Consider the following 26,272-nt stretch of genomic DNA (forward strand, 5'->3'; position numbering starts at 1 on the left):
TCCAATCAGGTCTCCGATCTACAATCCCGAAGCGACGGACGGTTTACTCAACTGCCAATGGCACTGATTTAAAAAAAAAAAGTCCGTATTCAGAATCGCCGTTTTTGGCGCTGTGAATACTTTTAAGTGCAGAGGAGAGATGTAGGGTCCTTTTAGACCCCAGATCCCTCCATAAAGAGTACCTGTCACCGTCTAATACTGTCACAAGGGATGTTTACATTCCTTGTGACAGCAGTAAAAGTGATCTTACTTTTTTTTTTTTTTAATATGGTGGAAAAAATATCTCTCTCTCTCTCCATATCTATATCTATCTATATATATATATATTATATACAGGGCTTTTTTTCTCAAACAATAGGTGCTGGAACTCAACCACGACCCCCCAAAACCCCTCCACCCACACACACCCTCCAAATCACATCAAATAGTGGTTGTGGTCAGTCATATTTCACGAACAGTAGGAGGGTCCTAAAGGGGCATTAAATACCAAGATTGCTTTACATACAGAGTGCAGAGTTCAGGGGGGTTACACACAGAGTGCAGAGCTGTCACTTGTAAACACAGAAACCTGACTTCTGTGTTTACAAGTGATTGTGGTCAGCAGGCCCCCACAAGGGTCTGAGCCAGAGGTGGTGGAACTGAGTTCCACCAAGTTCCCCCTGAAAAAAAGCCCTGATTATATTTATATATATATATATATATATATATATATATATATATATATATATATATATATATATATATATATATATTTATATATATATATTTATTTATAATGTAATTTTCTAGCAAGGAATAAGGATTTTAACTTGTAAGCAACAAATGTCAGAAATGGGCTTAGGCTTGAAAGGATTATACAAGTACTAGTGTATATATGTGTATATATGTGTATAATATATATATATATATACACACATACACACACACCCACACACAATTTCAGTGAATAATGAGCAGACTGGGCCCTGATATCTCCTCGTTGTTCTCCAGTCATTTTACATATTTTCATGTATTACAGCAGCAAAACCATCAGCAGACATGATAGGACTGTTAGAGGGTAGGAACCTTTTCTTCTAGCTTAGCTGGGGAAAGGATTTTATGTAACACAGGAAAAGGAAGCAGCATGGAGTGACAGGTAACTAACACAGGGAATGGTTCTCTGTGTGTAATTCAGGGGATCATTTCCTAGTTGATGTTTTTGTATTTGTCATGAAGGTTATTTTTAGTGGAACAAGAAATGTTCACATAATACAGGAATGTAACAAAGTCAGAGACATGGGAACCAATCAGGAGCCTGCATTCAGGGTATTGTATAGTAGATATACATTACCGGCATTGGGGTTTATTTACTAAAGGCAAATCCACTTTGCACTACAAGTTCACTTGGAAGATCTGAGGGGAAGCTCTGCTGATTTTATCATCCAATCATGTACAAGCAAACATGCTGTTTTTTTGGGTGTTTTTTTTGTTTTGTTTTTTTTTTTCCTTGCATGTCCTCTCTCAGATCTACAGCGAATGCACTTCCAAGTGTACAGTGGATTTGCCTTTAGTAAATATATAGTAGGTCTACAGTACTGATCTGATCATAACATTGTATAATAGGTATATACAGTGCCTTGAAAAAGTATTCATACCCCTTGAAATTTTCCACATTTTGTCATGTTACAACCAAAAAACGTAAATGTATTTTATTGGGATTTTATGTGATAGACCAACACAAAGTGGCACATAATTGTGAAGTGGAAGGAAAATGATAAATGGTTTTCCAAATTTTTTCATAAATATGTGAAAAGTGTGGGGTACATTTGTATGGCGCCCCCCGGAGTCAATACTTTGTAGAACCCCCTTTTGGAGGATGAGCTCCGGCGTGTTCGCACACTCCACGTGCAGTGCCCGCCAGGAAGTCGGCACGGCGCTAATCACAGGCAGTGAGACATTGTCCCGATCTCTGCAGCCGCCCATCGGGAAATGTCTCATTGTTTGTGATTAGTGCAGCGCCGTGCCGACTTCCTGGCGGGCTTGGCACGTGCAGCTTGCAAACACGCCGGAGCTCATCCTTAGTCTCTACCAGCTTTGCACATCTAGAGAGGGACATTTTTGCCCATTCTTCTGTGCAAAAATATCCCAAGCTCTGTCAGATTGGATGGAGAGCATCTGTGAACAGCAATTTTCAAGTCTTGCCACAGATTACATAGTTACATACATAGTAGGTGAGGTTGAAAAAAGACACACGTCCATCAAGTCCAACCTATGTGTGTGATTATGTGTCAGTATTACATTACATATCCCTGTATGTTGCGGTCATTCAGGTGATTATCTAATAGTTTCTTGAAGCTATCAATGCTCCCCGCTGAGACCACCGCCTGTGGAAGGGAATTCCACATCCTTACCGCTCTTACAGTAAAGAACCCTCTACGTAGTTTAAGGTTAAACCTCTTTTCTTCTAATTGTAATGAGTGGCCGCGAGTCTTGTTAAACTCTCTTCTGCGAAAAGGTTTTATCCCTATTGTGGGGTCACCAGTACAGTATTTGTAAATTGAAATCATATCCCCTCTCATGCGTCTCTTCTCCAGAGAGAATAAGTTCAACGCTCGCAACCTTTCCTCATAACTAAGATCCTCCAGACCCTTTATTAGCTTTGTTGCCCTTCTTTGTACTCGCTCCATTTCCAGTACATCCTTCCTGAGGACTGGTGCCCAGAACTGGACAGCATACTCCAGGTGCGGCCAGACCAGAGTCTTGAGGAGCGGGAGAATTATCGTTTTATCTCTGGAGTTGATCCCCCTTTTAATACATGCCAATATTCTGCTTGCTTTATTAGCAGCAGCTTGGCATTGCATGCCATTGCTGAGCCTATCATCTACTAGGACCCCCAGGTCCTTTTCCATCCTAGATTCCCCCAGAGGTTCTCCCCCCAGTGTATAGATTGCATTCATATTTTTGCCACCCAAATGCATTATTTTACATTTTTCTACATTGAACCTCATTTGCCATGTAGTCGCCCACCCCATTAATTTGTTCAGATCTTTTTGCAAGATTTCCACATCCTGCGGAGAAGTTATTGCCCTGCTTAGCTTAGTATCGTCTGCAAATACAGAGATTGAACTGTTTATCCCATCCTCCAGATCGTTTATGAACAAATTAAATAGGATTGATCCCAGCACAGAACCCTGGGGAACCCCACTACCCTCCCCTGACCATTCTGAGTACTCCCCATTTATCACCACCCTCTGAACACGCCCTTGTAGCCAGTTTTCAATCCATGTACTCACCCTATGGTCAATGCCAACGGACCCTATTTTGTACAGTAAACGTTTATGGGGAACTGTGTCAAATGCTTTTGCAAAATCCAGATACACCACGTCTACGGGCCTTCCTTTATCTAGATGGCAACTCACCTCCTCATAGAAGGTTAATAGATTGGTTTGGCAAGAACGATTCTTCATGAATCCATGCTGATTACTGCTAATGATATCGTTCTTATTACTAAAATCTTGTATATAGTCCCTTATCATCCCCTCCAAGATTTTACATACTATTGATGTTAGGCTAACTGGTCTGTAATTCCCAGGGATGTTTTTTGGGCCCTTTTTAAATATTGGTGCTACATTGGCTTTTCTCCAATCAGCTGGTACCATTCCAGTCAATAGACAGTCTGTATAAATTAGGATCAACGGTCTGGCAATCACCTGACTGAGTTCGCTAAGTACCCTCGGATGCAAGCCATCTGGTCCCGGTGATTTATTAATGTTAAGTTTCTCAAGTCTAATTTTAATTTTGTCCTCTGTTAACCATGGAGGTGCTTCCTGTGTTGTGTCATGAGGATAAACACTGCAGTTTTGGTTACTGAAGCCCCCCGATTCACTCGTGAAGACTGAGGAGAAGAATAAATTCAATACCTTCGCCATCTCCCCATCCTTTGTAACCAGATGTCCTTCCTCATTCTTTATGGGGCCAATATGGTCTGTCCTCCCTTTTTTACTGTTTACATACTTAAAGAATTTCTTGGGATTTTTTTTTGCTCTCCTCCGCTATGTGTCTTTCATGTTCTATCTTAGCCGTCCTAATTGCACCCTTACATTTCTTATTGCATTCTTTATAAAGTCTGAATGCTGAGGATGATCCCCCAACCTTGTATTTTTTGAAGGCCTTCTCCTTTGCTTTTATATGCATTTTTACATTGGAGTTAAGCCATCCAGGATTTTTGTTCGCTCTTTTAAATTTATTACCCAATGGGATACATTGGCTAATGCCCTTATTTAATATGCTCTTAAAGCAAACCCATCTCTCCTCCATATTCTTTGTTCCTAATACTTTATCCCAATTTATGCCTTTTAGCAAGGTTTGTAGTTTAGGGAAGTTGGCTCTTTTGAAATTCAGTGTCTTTGTATTCCCTTTATGTTTCCTATTTGTGTGATTTATACTGAAACTAATTGACCTGTGATCGCTGTTACCTAAATTGCCCCGTATTTCCACATCTGTGATCAGGTCTGTATTGTTGGTAATCAGTAGATCCAGTAATGTTTTATTTCTAGTTGGTGCGTCTACCATCTGACCCATAAAATTGTCCTGCAAGACATTAAGGAACTGGCGAGCCTTAAATGAATGCGCGGTTCCCTCCGCCCAGTCTATGTCTGGATAATTAAAATCCCCCATTATGATAACACTTCCCATCCTTGCTGCTAATCCAATTTGTGATAGGAGATCCGTCTCCACTTCCTCCCTCAGGTTAGGGGGCCTATAGCATACTCCCAGTATTATTTTCCCCTTAGCTTCATCCCTTTGGAGCTCTACCCATAAGGATTTCACCTCCTCTCTAGCTCCCTCAGTGATGTCATCTCTCACATTCACTTGTACATTATTCTTGATATATAGGCATACCCCTCCCCCTTTTTTACCCTCTCTATCCTTACGGTATAGGGTATACCCTTGAATGTTTGCCAGCCAATCATGAGAGCTGTTGAACCAGGTCTCTGAAATTCCCACAAAATCCAAATCCTCCTTGTACAACAGTATCTCTAGTTCACCCATCTTGTCTGCCATGCTCCTGGCATTGGTGAACATGCCACATAGTTTAGACCGGTCGCATATTGTCCTCGTATTGGATGTTTCAAAATTGCAACTAGGACTTGCTACTATACTCACCTTGTGTTTTTGTGCTTTGGTTAACCTACCACTAATGCCCCCAACACTACCCTCTGGAATATCATCCGCGCTGGCTATCACTGTCTCTGGACCCTCCCCCCCCATCGCCTAGTTTAAAAACCTCTCTAACTTTTTGGCCATCTTCATTCCCAGCAGATCTGCACCCTCCTCATTTAGGTGCAGTCCGTCCCTTCTATAGTACCGGTTACCGACTGAGAAGTCGGCCCAGTCCTCCAGGAACCCAAACCCCTCCTTACTACACCAGCTCTTCAGCCACTTGTTTACTTCCCTAATCTCCGTCTGCCTTTTTGGTGTGGCTCGATGTACCGGTAGTATTCCTGAGAACACTACCTTGGAGGTCCTTTTCCTCAATTTAGCACCTAAGTCCCTAAAATCGTTCTTTAGGACACTCCATCTGCCTCTGACTTTGTCATTGGTGCCAACGTGCACCATGACAGCCGGGTCTTCCCCAGCCCCTCCCAGTAATCTGTCCACAAGATCCGTGATGTGCCGAACCCGAGCGCCCGGTAGACAACATACTGTTCGGCGGTTCAGGTCTTGGTTACAGATTGCCCTCTCTGTCCTTCTAAGAATTGAGTCCCCTACCACCAGAATCTGTCTTTCCTTTCCCTTTGCTGCCCCCCACTCTCACTGGAGGAGTTCTTCCCCTGGCAGCTAGGAGAGTCCCTCATCTCCAGCATTGCTGGTCCCTGACTGGTTTCACCAATGACACTCAATGGAGCGTACTTATTGGGATGCTCCAGTCCTGGATTGGCCTCTCTGGCACTTCCCCCTCTACCCCTCCTGACTGTCACCCATCTACTCTTTGCTAGTGCCTGCACCTCTTTGTCTCCACCCGCCTCTGTGCTGGCCCCTGCCGGCACCTGCCGTGTACATTCCTGGCTCACCTTTAGTATGGAGGGACTTCTCAGTGCTGACAGTTGCTTCCCTAGATTCTCCATTGGATTTAGGTCTGGACTTTGAGGCCGGGTTCACACTGTTGCGAATTGGATGCAGGTTTACATATTTTGTTATTGGATATGTATTATAGCACAAAGTAAAAAAATATTGTTTCCTTTTCAAAACAGTTTTTTTTTTAAATTTGTTTGTTTATAGCGCAAAAAATAAAAACCGCAGTGGTGATCAAATACCGCCAAAAGAAAGCTCTGTGGGGAAAAAAAATGACCTAAATGTTATTTGTGTACAGCGTCACACGACCGTGTAATTGTCAGTTAAAGTAAAGCAGTGCCGTATCGCAAATGGCCTGGTCAGGAAGGTGAGGGGGGGGGGGGGGGGGGGTTAAATCTTCCGGAGGTGAAGTGGTTAAAAAAACAAAACAATGCAAGCACATTTGAAATGTAAGATGTGTTCTGTCCCACGTTCTTATATATTTATGTCTTTTATAATTCTTTTTTAAACTTTAAATTTTTATTAAATTTTAAGATAATAAAGTCCAACATAGTTGACATATAGGGTGTTACTGTGCAGCATTGTCAAATTGCTTATTGCACAACTGAAACAATATAAAACAAACACAAATTGGGGAGTGTATAAGGTATGATCTGTGTTCTCGATAACCGTATCTCTCTTACCCTGATTGGGAACTAACCATAAGCAGAGAATGGCTACCTAGCTAGCAAAACCAACAGGGGAGAAGAAAGACAAATTGTACTAGAATCTCATTATTACTACATTATTACTATAAGGTTATTTCATATTTATGTATTTTATTGGACTGCATGAGGTTATCATTTTTTTTGTAGTATGCTGACACCTAGTGGCAGTTTTGGGCCACTGCAGCTTGTTTACTAATCTGACTTTGGTATCTTCCTCTGTCCTCCCCTCCTGTTTAGTTATAGTTAGTTTAGTCTTGGCTAGACCCTCCCCAGTTCTTCCATTTTTCTTCAGACAGTGTTAGCTATTCACAGAGACGTGGCTTGGGGAAGTCATTGTCTTATACATCATAAGACTGGAAAAACATCCTCTGTACTGCAATCACCTTAAGTAAAATTGCATTGAATTGAACGTCTGTGTCTTATTGAAGAGTTAAGCTGCCTGTGGACGGTGCCAAGTCAGCAGGTGACCTTACAGTCCGGACAGACTGGGTCTAAAAAAAAGGTATGTTGAAACAGAACAACATGTGTGAATCCAGCCTTAGTTTCCTGTAAGTAGGGGTGCAACAGATCAAAAAACTCACCCACTGTAATATCCATGTCATTTCCCCCACTGTATTATCCACGTCATCTCCCCCACTGTAATATCCACGTCATCTCCCCCACTGTAATGTCCACCATCTCCCCCACTGTAATGTCCACCATCTCCCCCACTGTAATGTCCACACCCCCCCACTGTAATGTCCACACCCCCCCACTGTAATGTCCACACCCCCCCACTGTAATGTCCACATCTCCCCCCACTGTAATGTCCACATCTCCCCCCACTGTAATGTCCACATCTCCCCCACTGTAATGTCCACATCTCTCCCACTGTAATATCCACATCTCCCCCACTGTAATGTCCACATCTCCCCCACTGTAATATCCACATCTCCCCCACTGTAATGTCCACATCCCCCCCACTGTAATGTCCACCATCCCCCCCACTGTAATGTCCACATCTCCCCCCACTGTAATATCCACATCTCCCCCACTGTAATATCCACATCTCCCCACTGTAATGTCCACATCTCCCCCCACTGTAATGTCCACATCTCCCCCACTGTAATATCCACATCTCCCCCCCACTGTAATATCCACATCTCCCCCCACTGTAATATCCACATCTCCCCCACTGTAATGTCCACATCTCCCCCCACTGTAATGTCCCCATCCCCTCCCCCCACTGTAATGTCCCCATCTCCCCCCACTGTAATGTCCCCATCTCCCCCCCACTGTAATGTCCACATCTCCCCCCCCACTGTAATGTCCACATCTCCCCCCACTGTAATAATATCCACAATCTCCCCACTGTATATACAGTATGAGTATAGGAATTAGGAAGGAAGACTAGTGTTGTTTAGTCTTACCTTACAGAATAGAAGCTGCCAAGCCGGCCAGATCAGATCCACGAGTTAAGGGGTGATGACGTCAGCACGCACCGCCGCCGCCGGGTGTACCAAGATGGCCACCGCTCCGGAGCTAGGCCGAAGCCGCGGCCTTTCCTAAGGCCGAGGTAGCGGCGCGCTCCGCGGAGCGCATGTGTGTGCCGATCCGTTGCACCCCTAATATTGGCAGGATATTGCAGGGTATGGCAGAGTATTGCAGAGAGTATTGGCAGAGTATTGGCAGGGTATTGCAGAGTATGGCAGGGTATGGAGGGATGGCTGAGCATGGATGGATGGATCCATGAATGTAACTGCAATTTCACAGAGCAGCGCTGTGGGCACTACAGATCCAGCCCACAGCGCTGCTGCCATCCAATCCCTTGCCTCCACTGTACAGATCAGTACACAGAGGGGAGAGAGGAACCGGCGTCATGACATTACGCCGGTTTGTTTACAAGTGATCGCTCCGTCATTTGACGGAGCGATCACATGGTAAATGTCCGCCGGGTGTACGAAGATGGCCGCAGCTCTGGAGTTAGGCTGAAGCCGCGGCCTTTCCTAAGGCCGAGGCAGCGGCGCGCTACGCGGAGCGCATGTGTGTGCCGATCTGAACAGGTTGAACCATTCGGATCACAGATCGGTGACGATCCGTTGCACCCCTTCTCGTAAGTATTAAGGGAAAATCCACTGCTGGATGTAGCTGCATTGTGTGGAATGGGAATTATATTATCCAAAATCTTTAGAAACCGCATGTGGTCTGATTTTCTGCTGCACATCGAGAACTTTATTGAAGTTTTTTTCTTCCACATTGCTCTATCAGTAAATAGGTTATTACTATAGTTATTTATTACTAAATGTTGTCTTTTTTTCCCTGTGGCAGTATGAGGGATGATTACCTGGATTTGTTTTATGTTTGCAGAAATCTTGGAGCCGGTGATTGGTTGCATAGCTCAGTAGAATGGATGACAAGAGGCGGAGAGCTCGTGTGCAGGGGGCATGGGCAGGAAAAGCGAAAGCCACTGCTCACATAGGTACTGAAGTGCACAGCGATTGGATGGATTGTTACTTCATCGCAGCGGTGTCAGAAACCATGAATCAGACAGAAGTACAGTTAAATCACACTTGTTTAATAATAACAATAAAAAGGTAAACAGAGTAAACGTAGTCAAAACATAACCAGAGTTCAGGAACCGGAACGGATAGTCAGAAAAGCCAAAACGTCAGGGAGCCAGAGAACAGCGTAGTAGGACAGCAAACAGGATCTGGAGCCAGAAGGGATGTCAGCCAAGCAAGTCTTTAACAGGAACACAGGAGAGCGTCCCTAGAGATGTGACCAAGGCCAAGGCAGAAATCATCTGGGCTGGATGGCTTAAGTAGGCAGGACTGACGAGCAGGATATCCTCAACAGGTGAGTCACTGTGGAGAGATAGGAGCTGGCAATTAGCCGACAGCTGTGCGGCCAGCTCAGAGAAGGAAGGGCTGAGCCCAGCCCTGACAATTGGTTACTTATTTATTCTACTGCGTTACAGTGCCTTGAAAAAGTATTCATACCCCTTGAAATTTTCCACATTTTGTCATGTTACAACCAAAAAAGTAAATGTATTTTATGTGATCGACCAACACAAAGTGGCACATAACTGTGAAGTGGAAGGAAAATTTATAAATGGTTTTCCAAATTTTTTTACAAATAAATATCTGAAAAGTGTGGCGTACATTTGTATTCAGCCCCCTTTACTCTGATACCCCTAACTAAAATCTAGAGGAACCAATTACCTTCAGAAGTCACCTAATTGGTAACTAGAGTCCACCGTGTGTGTTTAATCTCCGTATAAATACAGCTGATCTGTGAAGCCCTCAGAGGTTTGTTAGAGAACCTTAGTGAACAAACAGCATCATGAAGGCCAAGCAACACACCAGACAGGTCAGGGATAAAGTTGTGGAGAAGTATAAAGCAGGATTAGGTTATAAAAAAAAATATCCCAAGTTTTAAACCTCTCACGGAGTTCTGTTCAATCCATCATCTGAAAATGGAAAGAGTATGGCACAACTGCAAACCTACCAAGACATGGCCGTCCACCTAAACTGACCGGCCGGATAAGGAGAGCATTCATCAGAGAAGAGCCAAGAGGTCCATGGTAACTCTGGAGGAGCTGCAGAGATCCACAGCTCAGGTGGGAGAATCTGTCCACAGGACAACTATTAGTCTTGCTCTCCACAAATCTATGAATACTTTTTAAAGGCATTGCATTTCTTTGCTGGACAGCCGAGGGTGTGCTCACCCACGTGGCTCTCAAATTTGGACCATTGGCTTTGTTCATAGCTTTGTCCCAATAGACATGAATGGGACTGCCTGTAAGCGGATGCATGGAACACCTGTACATCATGCATGTGTGTACATATTGGTACGCTTAATTATAAGTCTAATATAAAATGCTGCATCCCCCCAACCCCCTTTTCTTCTACCCCTGTTGCTTATATTTTATAAATGAGAGCAGTGTGAATCCCTTTTCTTTAGTCTGAGCAGGGGCTCTTATGTGCCAGTGAGTGGCTGCTGTAAGAGAGACCAGGGTGTTCTTGCACCCTGGTCTCGGGCGCGCGGGTATGCACACCGCCGGTGACCCACTCACCCACAACAATCACAGCGGGAGCCAATCAGCGGGTCCGGTGGCCGCTATGGCTGCTGGCCACCTGCGATTGTCCGGGGGAATGGCAGAAAGACAGTCTGCCTATCACAAAAGAAGAGGGAGATCTGTGATTCCTACTAATTAGGAACACTGATCTCTCTCTTCGTCTAGTGTCAGCTTCCCCAACACAGTAAGAAAGCACATATAGGGAACACAGTTAACCCCTTGATCGCCTCTGGTGTTAACCCCTTCCCTGCCAGCGCCATACAGTGACAGTGCATATTTTTTAACACTGATCACTGTATTGGTATCACTGGTCCTCAAGAAGTGTCACTTAGCGTCCAATTTGTCCGCCGCAATGTCGCAGTCCCGCTAAAAATCGCTTATCGCCGCCATTACCAGTAAAAAATAAAAAGTCCCTAAATCTCTCCCATAGTTTTTAGGTGCGATAACTTTTGCTCCAACCAATCAATATATGCTTTTTGGGAATTTTTTTTACCAAAAATATGTAGCAGAATACAAATTGGCCTTAATTGATGAAAAAAATACATATTTTTATTGGATATGTTTTATAGAAGTAAAAAAAAGTAAGTTTTTTTTTCAAAATTGTCGCTCTTTTTTTGTTTATCGCGCAAAAACAATAAAAACCGCAGCGGTGATCAAATACCACCAAAAGAAATCTCTCTTTGTGGGAAAAAAAAGGCGTCAATTTTGTTTGGGAGCCACGTCGCACGACCGCGCAATTGTCAGTTAAAGCGACGCAGTGCCGAATCGCAAAAAGTGCTCTGGTCCTTGGCCAGCCAAATGGTCCGGGGCTGAAGTGGTTAAATAAGAGAAATACTATGAAAGATGAGGAGAAAAGCTCTCTACTTGCCAAGAATAACTAAACCAAAAGGAAGATGGTATTACAGGGACCTCCTATATGAAATTAATCATTGCATAAATCCACTAATCAAAATTTTGAAAAGCACGCGAGTTGAACACGCCATCTAGTGGACATAATATATACAAAAGCCAAATATCCCATACAGATTCAATTCATAAAAATACATAACATAATATTTCATTTAAAAGCGAAAGAGGATAAACAGGAAAAAATATGTATAAAAATGTTCAGTAGATTATCAGCAGAAAGTATATCTTATATTGCAAGAGTTATTCAACCATTGTTGATAAAGCAATTGACATCCCGCTCTATATTCATTCCAAATGGTGAATAACTCTTAAGGTCATATATCCAGCGGGTCTCTATTCTGGAGATTTCCCGCCGGATATTGCTACCCCTCCAATGTGGAGAAAATCTGTCAGTTCCCAAAATCAGTGTTCCCTTTGGGTTCTTTGCATGACAAAGCATGTAATGCTTGGAAACGCTGTGTTTTGGGAAACCACGCCGTATATTGCCTAAATGTTAGTTGACTCTGATAGTTCTAATTGTCTGGCCACACATATTGCAGGCCACATGGGCACTGTAAGAGATAGACAATATTCTTTGAAGAGCAGGTAATGAATGATTTGATGTCATATGTTCTGGATGTTACCACAGAGCGAAAATTACACACCCTTCTCTCTCTTATGCCACGTACAAACGGTCGGACTTTATGGCAGACTTTGCCCGGCGGACTTTTCGACGGACTTTACGACGGACTTTCTGAATGAACGGACTTGCCTACACACAATCCACCAAAGTCCGTCGAATTCGTACGTGATGACGTACGACCGGACTAAAACAAGGAAGTTCATAGCCAGTAGCCGATAGCTGCCCTAGCGTGGCTTTTTGTCCGTTGAACTAGCATACAGACGAGCGGACTTTTCGACCGGACTCGATTTCGACGGATTGATTTAATACATGTTTCAAATCTAAGTCCGTCCAACTTTTGAGAAAACAAAGTCCGCTGGAGCACACACACGATCGAATTGTCCGACGAAATCCCGTCCGCCGGGCAAAGTCTGCCGTAAAGTCCGCTCGTGTGTACGCGGCATTAGGGTATTAATACTGCACACAGCAATTTTTCTACAGGGGAAAAAGCCATTTAGATTTTGAAAAAAGAATCTTTTTTTCAACCTTAGGGGCCACATATAGCCGTAAAGGTTATACTCCTCGGTATACAACCTGAGGTTTATCTCCTAGTCTAGGGCCCAACAGATTATCATTTTTAAAGACCTTCCAATGACAGGCAATTATTTGTTTCATGTCTCGATGTTGGTTAGAATAACTAGTGATAAAAGAAAAAAACGGTTTCATTCAAATTCTTCTTGATTCTCGGCTTAACCTTCAACAGCTGTGTCCTATCCAGACTAGCAATCTCAGAAATAACACCATCCAGCTCATTGGAATTATAGCCTCTATCAATAAATCTAGTTCGCAGCGTGGATGCCTGTTGATAATAATCATTTAAGATGGTGTAATTCTGACAGACTCTGAGAAACTGGCTCTTAGGGACAGACTTAAGCCATGAAGGATGATGGCAACTGTCCTGGCCAATAAAGCTGTTACGATCCATCTCTTTAAAGTAGGTGTTAGTAATTAAAGCACCATCCCTGACCTCCACGTTAAGATCCAGAAAAATTTATATTTTCTTTGCTGGCTTCATGTTGTAGGACCTAAGCCCAAAGCGTTATCATTCAGGTAGTCCATGTAATTGTTCAGGGACTGCATGTCACCCTCCCAGAGGAGGAGGATGTCGTCAATATACCTTCGCCACAGAAGGAGTTGAGACCTCCGATTAGTATAGACGACATCCTCCTCCCATTTGGCCATGAACAAGTTCGCCATGCTTGGCGCAAATTTTGCGCCCATGGCGACTCCCCTACTATGCAAGTAGAAGGAGCCGCCAAACCAAAATTGTGATTCATGGCAAAAGTCAGAAGCTTTAGAATTAAATCACGCTGTATGGGTAACAAGCTGATATCACGCCTCAAAAAGGTGTCCACTGCCTCAAAACCATCCCCATGAGATATGATAGTGTATAGAGAGGACACGTCGGCCATTGCCAAAATGTACCCCTCCTTCTGGATACCACTAAGAGTGGAGTCCTTCAAGAAGGACGGTGTTTGAACTACCAGAGGTTGCAAAAAAACATTGATGTATCTACCTATCCTAGAGGTCACAGAATCTATCCCACTAATAATCGGCCTACCAGGGGGATTAGCTGGATCCTTGTGAACTTTTGGTAGGTAGTACATCACTGAAACACGTGGAGCCATGGGGACCAAATGGTCCTCCTTCTTGGATAAAATCTTTTTTTGAAAAAAACTCTCATCTATTAATCTGAAAAGCTCTTTTTTTTATATCCATTAGTGGGATTGGATGGCAAAGGAATATAAGTCTCATGATCCGACAATATCCTTTACATCTCCAATAGATAAGAAGATTTACCCAGAACAACAATACCCCCGCCCTTATCTGCAGGGCGGACAATAATGTCGTTCCTCTGTTTTAGGGACTCTAACCCTTGTTTAAATCCAATATCCAACCTAGCCCTTTTGATGTTTAAGGAATCTAGATCCTTCAACACTAATTCCCTGAAAACACCCAATGAAGGAGCCAACACACCGGGGGGGTTGAGTAAGGAATCATTAGCCAACCCTGAGTGTCTAATGCTGGTGGCTTCTGTCCTATTTGTGACAACAGGATTAGAAATCTAATGGCGTTTTAATGCTTAGTTTACGGATGTATTTGTGAACATCCATAAAAACACCAAACTTGTTTAACCCTTTCATGACTAAGCCTATTTTTGAAATTTGGTGTTTACAAGTTAAAATTCGTATTTTTTGCTAGAAAATTACTTAGAGTTCCCAAACATTATATATATTTTTTTAGCAGAGAATCTAGAGAATAAAATGGCGATTGTTGCAATATTTTTTATCACATGGTATTTGTGCAGCGGTGTTTTAAACGCAAATTTTTGGAAAAGTGACACTTTCATGAATTTTAAAAAATCCAAACAGTAAAGTTACCCCAATTTTTTTGTATAATGTGAAAGATGATGTTACGCCGAGTAAATAGATACCAAACATGTCACCCTTTATAATTGCACGCACACGTGGAATGGCGACAAACTACGGTACCTATGAATTTCCATAGGCGACGCTTTAAAAATTTTTTACAGTTACCAGGTTTGAGCTACAGAGGAGGTCTAGGGCTAGAATTATTGCTCTCGCTCTGACGATCGCGGCGATACCTCACATGTGTGGTTTGAACACCGTTTACATATGCGGGCGCGACTTCCGTATGCGTTTTCTTCGCTGCGCGAGCTCGCGGGGACAGGGGCACTTTAAAAATTTTTTTTTCTTTTTTTTTTTATTTTATTTATTTTTTTACTTTATAAATTGTGTTTAAAAAATTTTTTTTTTTTTTTTTACTTTTATTGCTGTCACAAGGAATGTAAACATCCCTTGTGACAGTAATAGGTGGTGACAGGTACTCTTTATGCAGGGATGGGGGGTCTAAAAGACCCCCCATCCCTCCTTTACACTTCAAAGTATTCAGATCGCCGAAAACTGCGATTCTGAATACTGTGTACTTTTTTAAATTCGGCGGCATTGGCAGCCGAGTAAACGGGAAGTGACGTCATGACGTCGCTTCCGCGTTTACAACGAGAAGGCTGGAACGAAGCCGCTCCCAGCTTCGTTCCAGCCCGCCCCCAGCCGCCAAAGGCAGCCGAATGGACACCGGGCCTCCCGATCACACGGGAGGCCCGGTAACAGCGGCGGGAGGGGGGGGGATGTCCCCTCCCGCTCCTCCGGTATAACAACCGAGCGGCTTTTAGCCGCATCGGTTGTTATACACGGGTAGCCGATCGCCCGCTGTAAACAACGGTACCGGGATGATGCCTGCAGCTGTAGGCATCATCCCGGTATAACCCCGGAAAGCCGAGTATGCATATCTGCGTACGGTCGGCGGGAAATTAATTAATGGTTTTGGGGGAGCAAACTTCAGACCATGATTAAGAACCAGTTTTTCTTGATCCATAAGGGTGGTCTGGCTTAGATTAAAGATACCTACATGATTCAGACCCTTTTTCTTTTTCTTTCTACTCCTCCTCCCCCCTCTGGTCCCTCTCTTTTGATCTAAATTTGATTTGTTCCTCTGTCTGTCCTCCTGAAAAAAAGGGGGTCTAAATTGATTATGGTTCCGAGATGGTCCAAACCAATCCTGTTGGTATTGATTCCTATTCCTATCTCTACCAGTAGAAATGCATAAGAATATTCTCAATACATATGAATGCCTTTTGAAAGTAGTTCAAGACTTTGTGTGCTTTTAACATTTGATTTGGGAATGAATGGACTTTACCAAACAAAATCCACATACACCGTTAGAAATTCGTACAATCAAGAAAAATTTTCCATCCTTCAAATTTTCTAATCACGACGGTTGAAAATGAAGGTCGATTTGACCTCCACTAATGATTAGAAATGCGAATGAACGTTCGTACAGCAAAAAATACTGAACGAAATTCTGCAAGTGTACACCCAGCTGTAGAAAGTATTAGAACTAGAGGACTAACCTGACACCCGGACAACATGCAGTTTTAGAAATTTATCAGTGGCAATCTACTTTTTGCAGACATAACATCTATAAAAATGTCACATGTTCCTGGTGTGAAACGATTTCAACTTTCTTTCATTTTGTTCCAGGACCTCGAGTTACTGTAGCCACAGGAAAACCCCAGGGCTGGGGACATGACCATGTTATTCCAGACAAACAGTTTGTATATAAAGAGCCAACAGAGGTAAATGTAATTGCCAGTTGGATATTTTTGAGTCTTTTTCAACCAGCTGCATAATTCTCATGCCCCGTACACACGGTCGGACTTTCCGACGCAATATGTGCGATCGGAGCCTGTTGTCGGAAATTCCGACCGTGTGTAGGCTCCATCTGACTTTTTCCATCGGAATTTCTGACACACAAAATTTGAGAGCAGGCTATAAAATTTTCCGACAACAAAATCGGTTTGCATAAATTCTGACCGTGTGTGGACAATTCCGACGCACAAAGTGCCACGCATGCTCAGAATAAATAAATAGATGAAAGCTATTGGCTACTGCCCCGTTTATAGTCCCGACATACGTGGTTTATGTCACCGCGTTCAGAAGAATCGGATTTTCTGACAACTTTGTGCGACCGTGTGTATGCAAGACAAGTTTGAGCCAACATCCGTCTGAAAAAATCCTAGGCTTTTGTTGTCAGGAATGTCCGATCAATGTCCGACCGTGTGTACGGGGCATCAGTATACCAAATAGTCTCATGAAACGGGTTACAATTTTCCTTACACGGAACCTTGCTTTTCTGTGGTTTGTACACCATGGGGTTGATTTACTAAAGGCAAATAGACTGTGTAGTTACAATGATTTTCCCCAGAGCTGAGTAAATTTGGTAGCTCTGCTGATTTCCATGATCCAAACATGTGCAAGCAAAAATGGCTTTTTAAATTTTCCTTGCACGTGATTGGGTATTCTTTACAAAAGGGAAGCTTCACCACATTACATTTACGAAGAAAAATTAGTGCACATGCACTTGCAAAGTGCACAGTCTATTTGCCTTTAGTAAATCAACCCCTTGAGTCAACAAGCATCAAGAGGTGACACTCTTTTTAGTCTTTTTTTTTTTCTCTTCTCCTCTCCCCTTTCCTTCCCTTCTGTCTTCTCTGTTCTCTTCCAACTTATCTTCTCTTTTCTCTCTTCTCTTCCATCTTCTCTTTTCTCTCTTCTCCTCCGTCTTCTCTTTTCTCTCTTCTCCTCCGTCTTTTCTCTCTTCTCTTCCATCGTCTTCTCTTTTCTCTCTTCTCTTCCGTCGTCTTCTCTTTTCTCTCTTCTCCGTCTTTTCTCTCTTCTCTTCCATCGTCTTCTCTTTTCTCTCTTCTCTTCCATCGTCTTCTCTTTTCTCTCTTCTCTTCCATCTCCTTCTCTTTTCTCTCTTCTCTTTTCGTCTTCTTCTCTTTTCTCTCTTCTCTTTCTTTGTCTTCTCTTTTCTCTCTTCTCTTCCGTCGTCTTCTCTTTTCTCTTCCGTCTTCTTCTCTTTTCTCTCTTCTCTTCCGTCTTCCTCTCTTTTCTCTCTTCTCTTCCGTCTTCCTCTCTTTTCTCTCTTCTCTTCCGTCTTCCTCTCTTTTCTCTCTTCTCTTCCGTCTTCTTCTCTTTTCTCTCTTCTCTTTCCTCTTCACGTGCCCTTCTTTTTCTGGTCACATAGTGATTGCAAGTGTGTGTGTGTATATACATATACACACACACACTTTTTTTTAAATTAAAATATACATTCTTAGCTTATAAAATTCTTAGCGTATATATATATATTTATATATATATATATATATATATATATATATATATATATATATATATATATATATAATTTTTTTTTTTTTTTCTTCTGCTGTGGACTGTGGGATTTGTAATGTACAATAAGCAGTGCTCTGCTCATTCTAAACAAATGGCAGTGAAAGGGGGGAAAGTATAGGTTCAGGAGCTCAGAAAGGATGGTACGAGGAGGCAGAAAAACACAGTAAGAAACAATTTCATGAAAAATAGATTACAGGGCCATTAAATTATAAACGTGTATGGATTATTTTTGAAAAATAGGGGTCTGGTTAAGTGTCACTTTAACACCCTGTCCACAGCAGGTATTGCATGTAATGGTGTACAGTCCTATATCTGCACCCAGACATGTGTACGCCTATATTGCCTGACAATTGGCTGTAGAAAATTATTTTCACTTTTTACAATTCTTGAGCGAAAACAGCAACAAAAAAAAAAACCCTTGCCTTGAAATTGTGCTTGGGATACTGAAGATAAGATTGAACAGATATTGATAGTAATATTTGTTTTCACTCTTAAACCTCTTGCCGCTCACATAACGCATAGGTGACGCAGCAAAGGGCGCGGTCTTTAACGCCATAAGACATGTGCGTCAATGGGCGGCCGAGGTTTCTGTGCTGAGAACGCGCTCCCAGTACAGGGACCAAGCTGTCAAAGATAGCTCTCGGTACGCTCTAATGATCAGTAGCTGGCGGGACCGACTCCTGATCATGTGACCACTGTGACAGCCAATCTCAATGGTCACATGATCACCGATCCTTCCCACCTCATACAGACCTTATTAAAGGGACGCTGGGGGGGAAAGGGGTTAAAAATTAATGTTGCTCCAGAGCTCCTGCTGTCAGTCTAAATGCAAAGAACTGAATCCCATCAAGGCTGTCCATCTCTTTCAGGTTGTACGCAAGATCCCGGAACCCCGTATCATTGAGTAAGTTCCCATTCATATATAGATTATTTATCAAATTTGCATATATTGTAGTAGACTTTTTTTCACCTGATGTGGGCCTAGGCTCACATATATATTTTTCATGTTCGGTACATACATGTAAAGTGAGTCAGTGTAACACCTCCAGGTATTTATTACCTGTCGCAGAGATCACAGTACTCCCCCTGACAATGCCTTCATCTCTTCAGAAGGCAGAACCATCTTTATTCTGGCATCACACAGAGTCGCCATCTACTTTCCAGACTGAGTTGCTGCCACAGACATGACACAATCATGTAAATCCTGGTGCATATGCAGTTTACAAATGCCTCACCCAGATCGGCCCCTGCTGCTGCCTCTTACCTTGTGACTTACAATTTTCAGTCAATTTTCAGTCTGATCACTGGGAGACTAAAAGTGGTTGAAAAGACAAAAGGTTTCTTATCTTATTACATTCTGTGCATTAAAATGGAGTTCCACTTAAAAAAAAATGTTTTAAAGTCAGCAGCTACGAATACTGCAGCTGCTGACTTTTAATAATCGGACGCTTACCTGTCCCAGGGTCCAGCAATGCGGGGGAACGAAGCCCCGCTCATCTCCCACTCCTCTCTGCGGCGCCGGCATTGTCACTGTGGGCGCCTGGCTGTGGCTTTACAGCCGGGCACGCGCATGCGCGAGCCGCGCTGTGAATGGCCGGGCAATCATCTGGGACCTGTGACGTGTTCCAAATGATTGCCGAGAGGGAGGGAGGAGAGGTGAACTGCGGAACCCCGGGAGGAAATGGGAGCTGGAACTCTCTAAAAAGAGGGTTTCCGCCCCCCCCAAAAAATGACATGCCAAATGTGGCATGTCAGGGCGTCACATTCCCTTAAAGCGAAAGTTCCATTTTTGGGTGGAACTCCGCTTTAAGATAAAAAGCCTTCTGTGTGCAGGAGCCCCCCTAATACTTACCTGAGTCCATCTCTATTCAGCGATGTGCACAAGTGCCGTGGCCATCTGGGACTCTCCCTCCCGATTTCCTCCCACTGCTGTCAATCAAAGTCAGTTAGCCAATCAGCAGAGAGAGGTGGCTGGGCCGAACTGAAGCTCCGTGTCTGAATGGACACACAGAGCTGCGGCTCGGCTTGGGTGCCCCCATAGTGTCAGAAACCATTAAATCAGTCCGAGACAAAAGTACAGTTAAATCACACTTGTTTAATAATAAACGTAAAAAGAACAAACATAGTCAAAACATAGCCAAAGTTCAGTAACCGGAACGGATAGTCAGCCAAGCCAGAAGTCAGGGATCAATGTAGTGGAACAGCAAGCAGGATCTGGAGCCAGAAGGGATGTCAGCAAAGCCAGTCTTGAACAGGATTGCAGGAGAAAGTTTCTGTGATGTTGACCAAGGCGAAGGCAGAGATCCACTGGGCTAAACAGCTTAAGTAGGCAGGACTGACGAGCAGGATATCATCAACAGCTGATTAACTGTGGAGAGATAGGATCTGGCAATTAGCCGACAGCTGAGCGGCCAGCTCAGAGAAGGAAGGGCTGAGCCCAGCCCTGACACATAGCAAGCTGCTTGGTGTGGGGGCACTCGACAGGAGGGAGGAGCCCGAGAAGGAAGAGGATCAGAGCTGCAAAACCATTACACAGAGCAGGTAAGTATGACATGTTTGTTGTTTTTAAAGAAAAAAAAAAAACAAGACTTTAGTATCTCTTAAGTAAAGACTAGGGAAATGCTTCCTCCTGCCTGCAGCAGGCCTAAGGGCTCATGACCCAGATTGCATAGCACTGCCACCCAAAGATAAAGGCAGGTGGAAATTTCATCGGCAACCTAGTATGTCATACTCATAATAAAATCTCTTCTTTTATTATCAAGGTAGGGGAAAATCCAATGCACAAAACGTTGATGCGTTTCATCCCTGGTGGGCTTTAGTCATAGGTTAAGCCCACAAGGGCTGAAAAATGTCAATGTTTTGTGCATTGGATATTCCACTACCTTAAAGGGGTTGTAAAGATGTTTTTTTTTTTTTTTTTAAAATAACAAACATGTTATACTTACCTTCACTGTGCAGCTCGTTCTGCACAGAGTGGCCCCGAACCTGGTCTTCTGGGGTCCCTCGGCGGCTGTTTCAGCTCCTCCCCGCAAGCATTTACCACCTTCATGCGAGCTCCCTCGCACGGTGGTGAGTGCTTGCGGGCGCGCTCCCGTGATACAGCCGGCGGCTATAGCCGCTCGCTGTATCACTCGGCCCCGGCGCGCCGCGTCATCGGATGTGATTGACAGCAGCGCGAGCCAATGGCTGCGCTGCTTTCAATCCATCCACTGCAGCCAATCAGCGACCAGGCTGAGCTGCAATGAAGCTGACGAGGACGAGGAGCGAAGATTCGAGGCGTCAGGTAAGTAAAACGGGGGGGCTGGGGGCGGCGGTACTGTCAAAAGTTTTTTCACCTTAATGCATAGAATGCATTAAGGTGAAAAAATTTTTACCTTTACAACCCCTTTAATGGATTACAAATAAAAGAAGATTTTATGAGTATGACATACTACGTTGCCAGCCTTTCATTTGAAGGATGTTTGACCAGTAGGTGGCGGCTGTGGTCTGAGCAACAGGTATAGTTACTCCAGCAAGTTTATAAGGTGGAAGGGTTGCAGCATCACCTCTTTTACCACTTCCGGATCAGCAACATATCCGTGTGAGATAAAAAAAATTGCAATAACCGCTATTTTATTTTCTAGGGCCTCTGCTTTAAAATAATATATAATGTTTGGGGGCTCTACGTCGTTTTCTAGCAAAAAATACTGATTGCTACAAGACGTAAATTTGTATAATACATATCATTGTACCTATGTATTAATTTATCTATCCCTATAGTTGGCTATTCTATTAAAAAACTCTGACCACATGTTCTGTTGATATCACAATAATACAAGGTTAGCTATGAAACCAAACACACGGTTTATAAGTAATAAAGTCTTATTTATTTCCAAAGGAAATAGGAAACGCTAACATGAAAGTTATTACAATATTACAAACATATACCAACAATACACATCAAATCAGAATATATAATACAAGAATATCAAGGATCATCGGCTAGGCTCAGATGTTAAAGAGAGATAGCCATGTGGCTTAGGCAGCCACCCGGCTTGCACCAACAGCGAAAAGGGACGAATTGCCTGTGTGTGCCCTTTTTACTCACATTCACACTTACTCGTAGCCACCCCCACTTGCCTCCTATCCAATGAGGTTATGCCAAGCGATAGTCATAATATCTATCCATTCTCCAGGAAGCATGCTGTATTGTCCACTAGGGGGCAGCGTTTGTCCATGAATCGCCACTGTCCGACCTGGGTCAAATCTTCATAGACATCTTGGCCTTTGGTCTTCTGTAGCTCAACCCATCAGTCATCTTGGCAGCAGTGGCTCTCTTTGAAGCTTGTAATCACACATATATATGCTACAAAGCTTTGATGTGTAACTGGTTACATTCCAACTTAGGCCACCTGGCTGTATCAACCAGGAAATGAAATACCAGAAATACGACATTAGACCATGTTGCTATCTAACACTACATGTAAACAAAAAGTGCTAGAACTGGAGGTGGTCAAATTATGGGGATTTCATCACACTGGCATCTAGTAACATCTAAACCAGCGGTCTCCAAACTGCGGCCCGGGGGCTGGATGTGGCCCTTTGCTTACTTTTTATCCAGCCATTGGGGCACTTTTCTCCTATTGACACCAGCAATGGGGCACTTTTCCTCCTCCTGATACCAAATGTGGTCATGTTTACTCCCACTGATGCCAAGAAAACTTCCACTCCCGCTGGCCACAGTCCGGCCCTCCTAAAGGACAATAAACCGGCCCTTTGTTTATAAAGTTTGGAGACCCCTGATCTAAACGATCCGTTTCGGGTGGGCTGATCCATATTGATCGAAGATTGCTAAATCCAAGCCACTCGGTCCTCTAATTTTGTGTTTTTTTTATGTCCATAGTAAGCCCGGTACATATGAAATCAGCACGTCGGCCTCTGGAGTGTCCAGGTAAGAGAGATCTTCATTATTGAAGAAGATGTTAAAAAAAATATTCCGCTGCTGAGCTCTCCTTGTGGAAATGCCAGGCTCCTCTGCTGTCTATTTCGTCCTCAGGCTCAGTAGTGGCTTCTCAATCACTGGCACATGGCAACGAGTTGGGCAAGGGCAGTCCTGGTCATGGCTTATCTTGGGGTGAATAATGATTTGAACTTCCTGAACGATTTCTCCCCCCAAAAGCGGGCATATTGGGGACTGTGGTCCAATGTCTCTGGACATATTGAGTGAGTGGGATAGCCAGGTGCACAAGACGGGCAATGCAGAATGACAAACTGATCCATAGACAAACCTGCCATACGAGAGATGCGTAGGTTGCCACTTCAAATTCCTTTTAAGAATTCTACTGGTGGTCCTTTGACAGAGTCACCGGCCCAGAGCAAGTATGCCAGTCAGTCTGACTTTTGCTTGCAGCATACTTGTTCTGGATCAGCAATTTGGAAAACATTCAACTCAGAAAACAAGTAGAGCAATCAGGCTATTGGCATTTTCAAAAGGAAATTGCAATGGGCTGCTGTTGTCTTTATTTAATTTAAATGCAAAAGCGGTTGTAAATTTTTAATTTTTTTTTTAACTTGTACTTACAGGTAAGCCTATATTAAAGGTTACCTGTAGGTACTGTGAATATCTCCTAAACTTGCACCGTTTAGGGGATATTCACACTGCATGCAGCCGGTGATGTCACTGGCCCATGCACTCTGAATGGACGGCATAACTGTGCCCGTCCCTCCAGGGCTCTGTTCCGTTTGCGCATGTATGGGAGTGACGTGATTGCGGCTTGGCCAATGAGACGGCCAGAGCATGAGAACCCGAAAGGAAGACCGGTGAAGATATGGAAGCCTGGTCACAGCGTGCCACTGGAGGGCTTCGTTCTAAGGTAGGCATTTCATAATGTGCTAGTATGCGATCCATACTAGCACATTATGCCATTGTCTTGCAGGGTTTTTTTTTTTTTTTAAAGATGCAGCTTACTACCGCTTTAAAGTAAATTTGTAACTGGTGTTATAGATGTCTGTCTAAATAACCCTTGCCTTTTTCGCAGGCTAAGGCTTTTCCCCTCATTTATTGAGCCCAAAGAGGCAGAATGGATGTTTGAACAGTTATATCGGGAAAACCCATGGAGGCAGAAATCCAATGTGGGGCCAGGTAAGTTCACACAGGTGCTGTACTGAAAACATCCAGCAGAGGGAGACAGAGTCTGCTCTATTCTCCTAGAGCCTGCAATAGATGTGGCCAGTAACTCCGCCACATCTATTTCATTACCTATTCCATTCTTCAGACTGTTCCTAATTAGAAGGGAATGTAGATTTTTATTTTTTTTTATCTGTTCTTATTCCCCTAATTAATACAGTTTAAGATAAAAAATAAAAAAATAACCACAATTACAAAAGGTCATAACAATAGTTAGAAAAATGTCACATTTAAAGCAAACCTAACCCCAGAAATGATATCGGGATGGTTTAATTTGGCTTGCCGAAACCACAGTGGTGAAATTCTATAAAAAATTTAGGGAAATTTTAAAGCCTAACTCAAGCAAAATGCTATTTTCTAGTTTTCGATAAGAGTGTGAAAAAGTTTAAAATATTAAATATTATTTTTTATTTCGGTTTTGAACCCATTTTACCTGTTTTGTGGCATCAATGTTGTGATGGGTCATCGGTTAATGATATGGCAATGTATTTTATCCAGCTTTTGTCTCTAGTCATTGAGGAACATTGAGTCCAGGTGCTGGGACTTGTAGTAGCCCATCGTCTAGGTAGGTGACGTAGAAGAGAGCTTTTCAGCCTGTAACCGGATTTGTCTTGTGACAGATGGACCTTATCAGGAGCCACGGCTCACCTGCTGGTATGGAGAGGTGCCTTATACCTACTCAAAGTCTACGATGCAGGCCAATCCTCATGTGAGTACCCAAGGCTTCTGTTTACTCTGGTTTCCAAGACACAAACACAACCACAAAAAACAATGTTAGAGCCTGGATCGAGGATACAAGTGTGCCAAGGCTGTCCTCCAGGTTTATGGGTGTTATATGCCAAGGCTGTCCTCCAGGTTTATGGGTGTTATATGCCAAGGCTGTCCTCCAGGTTTATGGGTGTTATATGCCAAGGGTGTCCTCCAGGTTTATGGGTGTTATATGCCAAGGCTGTCCTCCAGGTTTATGGGTGTTATATGCCAAGGCTGTCCTCCAGGTTTATGGGTGTTATGTGCCAAGGCTGTCCTCCAGGTTTATGGGTGTTATGTGCCAAGGCTGTCCTCCAGGTTTATGGGTGTTATGTGCCAAGGGTGTCCTCCAGGTTTATGGGTGTTACAGTATCTCACAAAAGTAAGTACACCCCTCACATTTTTGAAAATATTTTAGTCTTTTAATGTGACAACACTGAAGAAATGACACTTTGCTACAATGTAAAGTAGTGAGTGTACAGCTTGTATAACAGTGTAAATTTACTGTCCCCTCAAAATAACTCACAGCCGTTAATGTCTAAACCCCCGGCAACAAAAGTGAGTACACCCCTAAGTGAAAATGTCCAAATTGGGCCCAAGGTGTCAATATTTTGTGAGGCCACCATTATTTTCCAGCACTGCCTTAACCCTCTTGGGCATGGAGGTCACCAGAGCGTCACAGGTTGTCACTGGAGTCCTCTTCCACTCCTCCATGATGACATCACGGACTATAACTAAAAGCAAAACTTTTTTCTTTTTTTTTTTTTAGTTTTGGGTAGCTTGGAGAGAGATTAGACTCCCTGTCCGTTTGTATTGCTGTCTGTGCCCCCGTTAGGGAGATTCCCCCCTCTATATGTCCTGTTTACCGTTATAAATGTATTTATTTATTTTAGGTACTTGTATAGCGCCATCAATTTACGCAGCGCTTTACATATACGTTGTACATTCACATCAGTCCCTGCCCTCAAGGAGCTTACAACCTAAGGTCCCTAACTCACAGTCATACATACTAGGGACAATTTGGACAGAAGCCAATTAACCTACCACCATGTCTTTAGAGTGTGGGAGGAAAGCGGAGTACCCAGAAGGAAACCCAAGCAGGCACAGGGAAGAACATGCAAACTCCAGGCAGATGGTGTCGTGGTCGGGATTCGAACCAGCGACGCTTTTTGCTGCTAGGCGAAGGTGCTATCCACTACACCACTGTGTTGC

At 43.4% G+C, this 26,272-nt stretch overlaps 1 protein-coding gene across 1 annotated transcript in view; it reads left to right on the forward strand.

Moving 5' to 3' along the window:
• The first annotated feature begins 1,031 nt into the window (after nucleotides 1-1,031).
• Nucleotides 1,032-26,272, forward strand: part of ALKBH3 (alkB homolog 3, alpha-ketoglutarate dependent dioxygenase) — a 47,857-nt gene continuing 22,616 nt past the window's right edge. Inside the window, exons 1-7 of the mRNA XM_073604131.1 lie at nucleotides 1,032-1,135; nucleotides 9,108-9,219; nucleotides 16,450-16,544; nucleotides 19,017-19,051; nucleotides 23,030-23,077; nucleotides 24,165-24,268; nucleotides 24,934-25,022. Of these exons, the coding sequence (XP_073460232.1) occupies nucleotides 9,147-9,219; nucleotides 16,450-16,544; nucleotides 19,017-19,051; nucleotides 23,030-23,077; nucleotides 24,165-24,268; nucleotides 24,934-25,022 (444 nt within the window). The 5' untranslated portion in view covers nucleotides 1,032-1,135; nucleotides 9,108-9,146. The remainder of the gene's footprint in view (nucleotides 1,136-9,107; nucleotides 9,220-16,449; nucleotides 16,545-19,016; nucleotides 19,052-23,029; nucleotides 23,078-24,164; nucleotides 24,269-24,933; nucleotides 25,023-26,272) is intronic.

The sequence above is a fragment of the Aquarana catesbeiana genome, linkage group LG11 (assembly GCF_042186555.1).
Source record: "Aquarana catesbeiana isolate 2022-GZ linkage group LG11, ASM4218655v1, whole genome shotgun sequence".
NCBI classification, from domain to species: domain Eukaryota; kingdom Metazoa; phylum Chordata; class Amphibia; order Anura; family Ranidae; genus Aquarana; species Aquarana catesbeiana.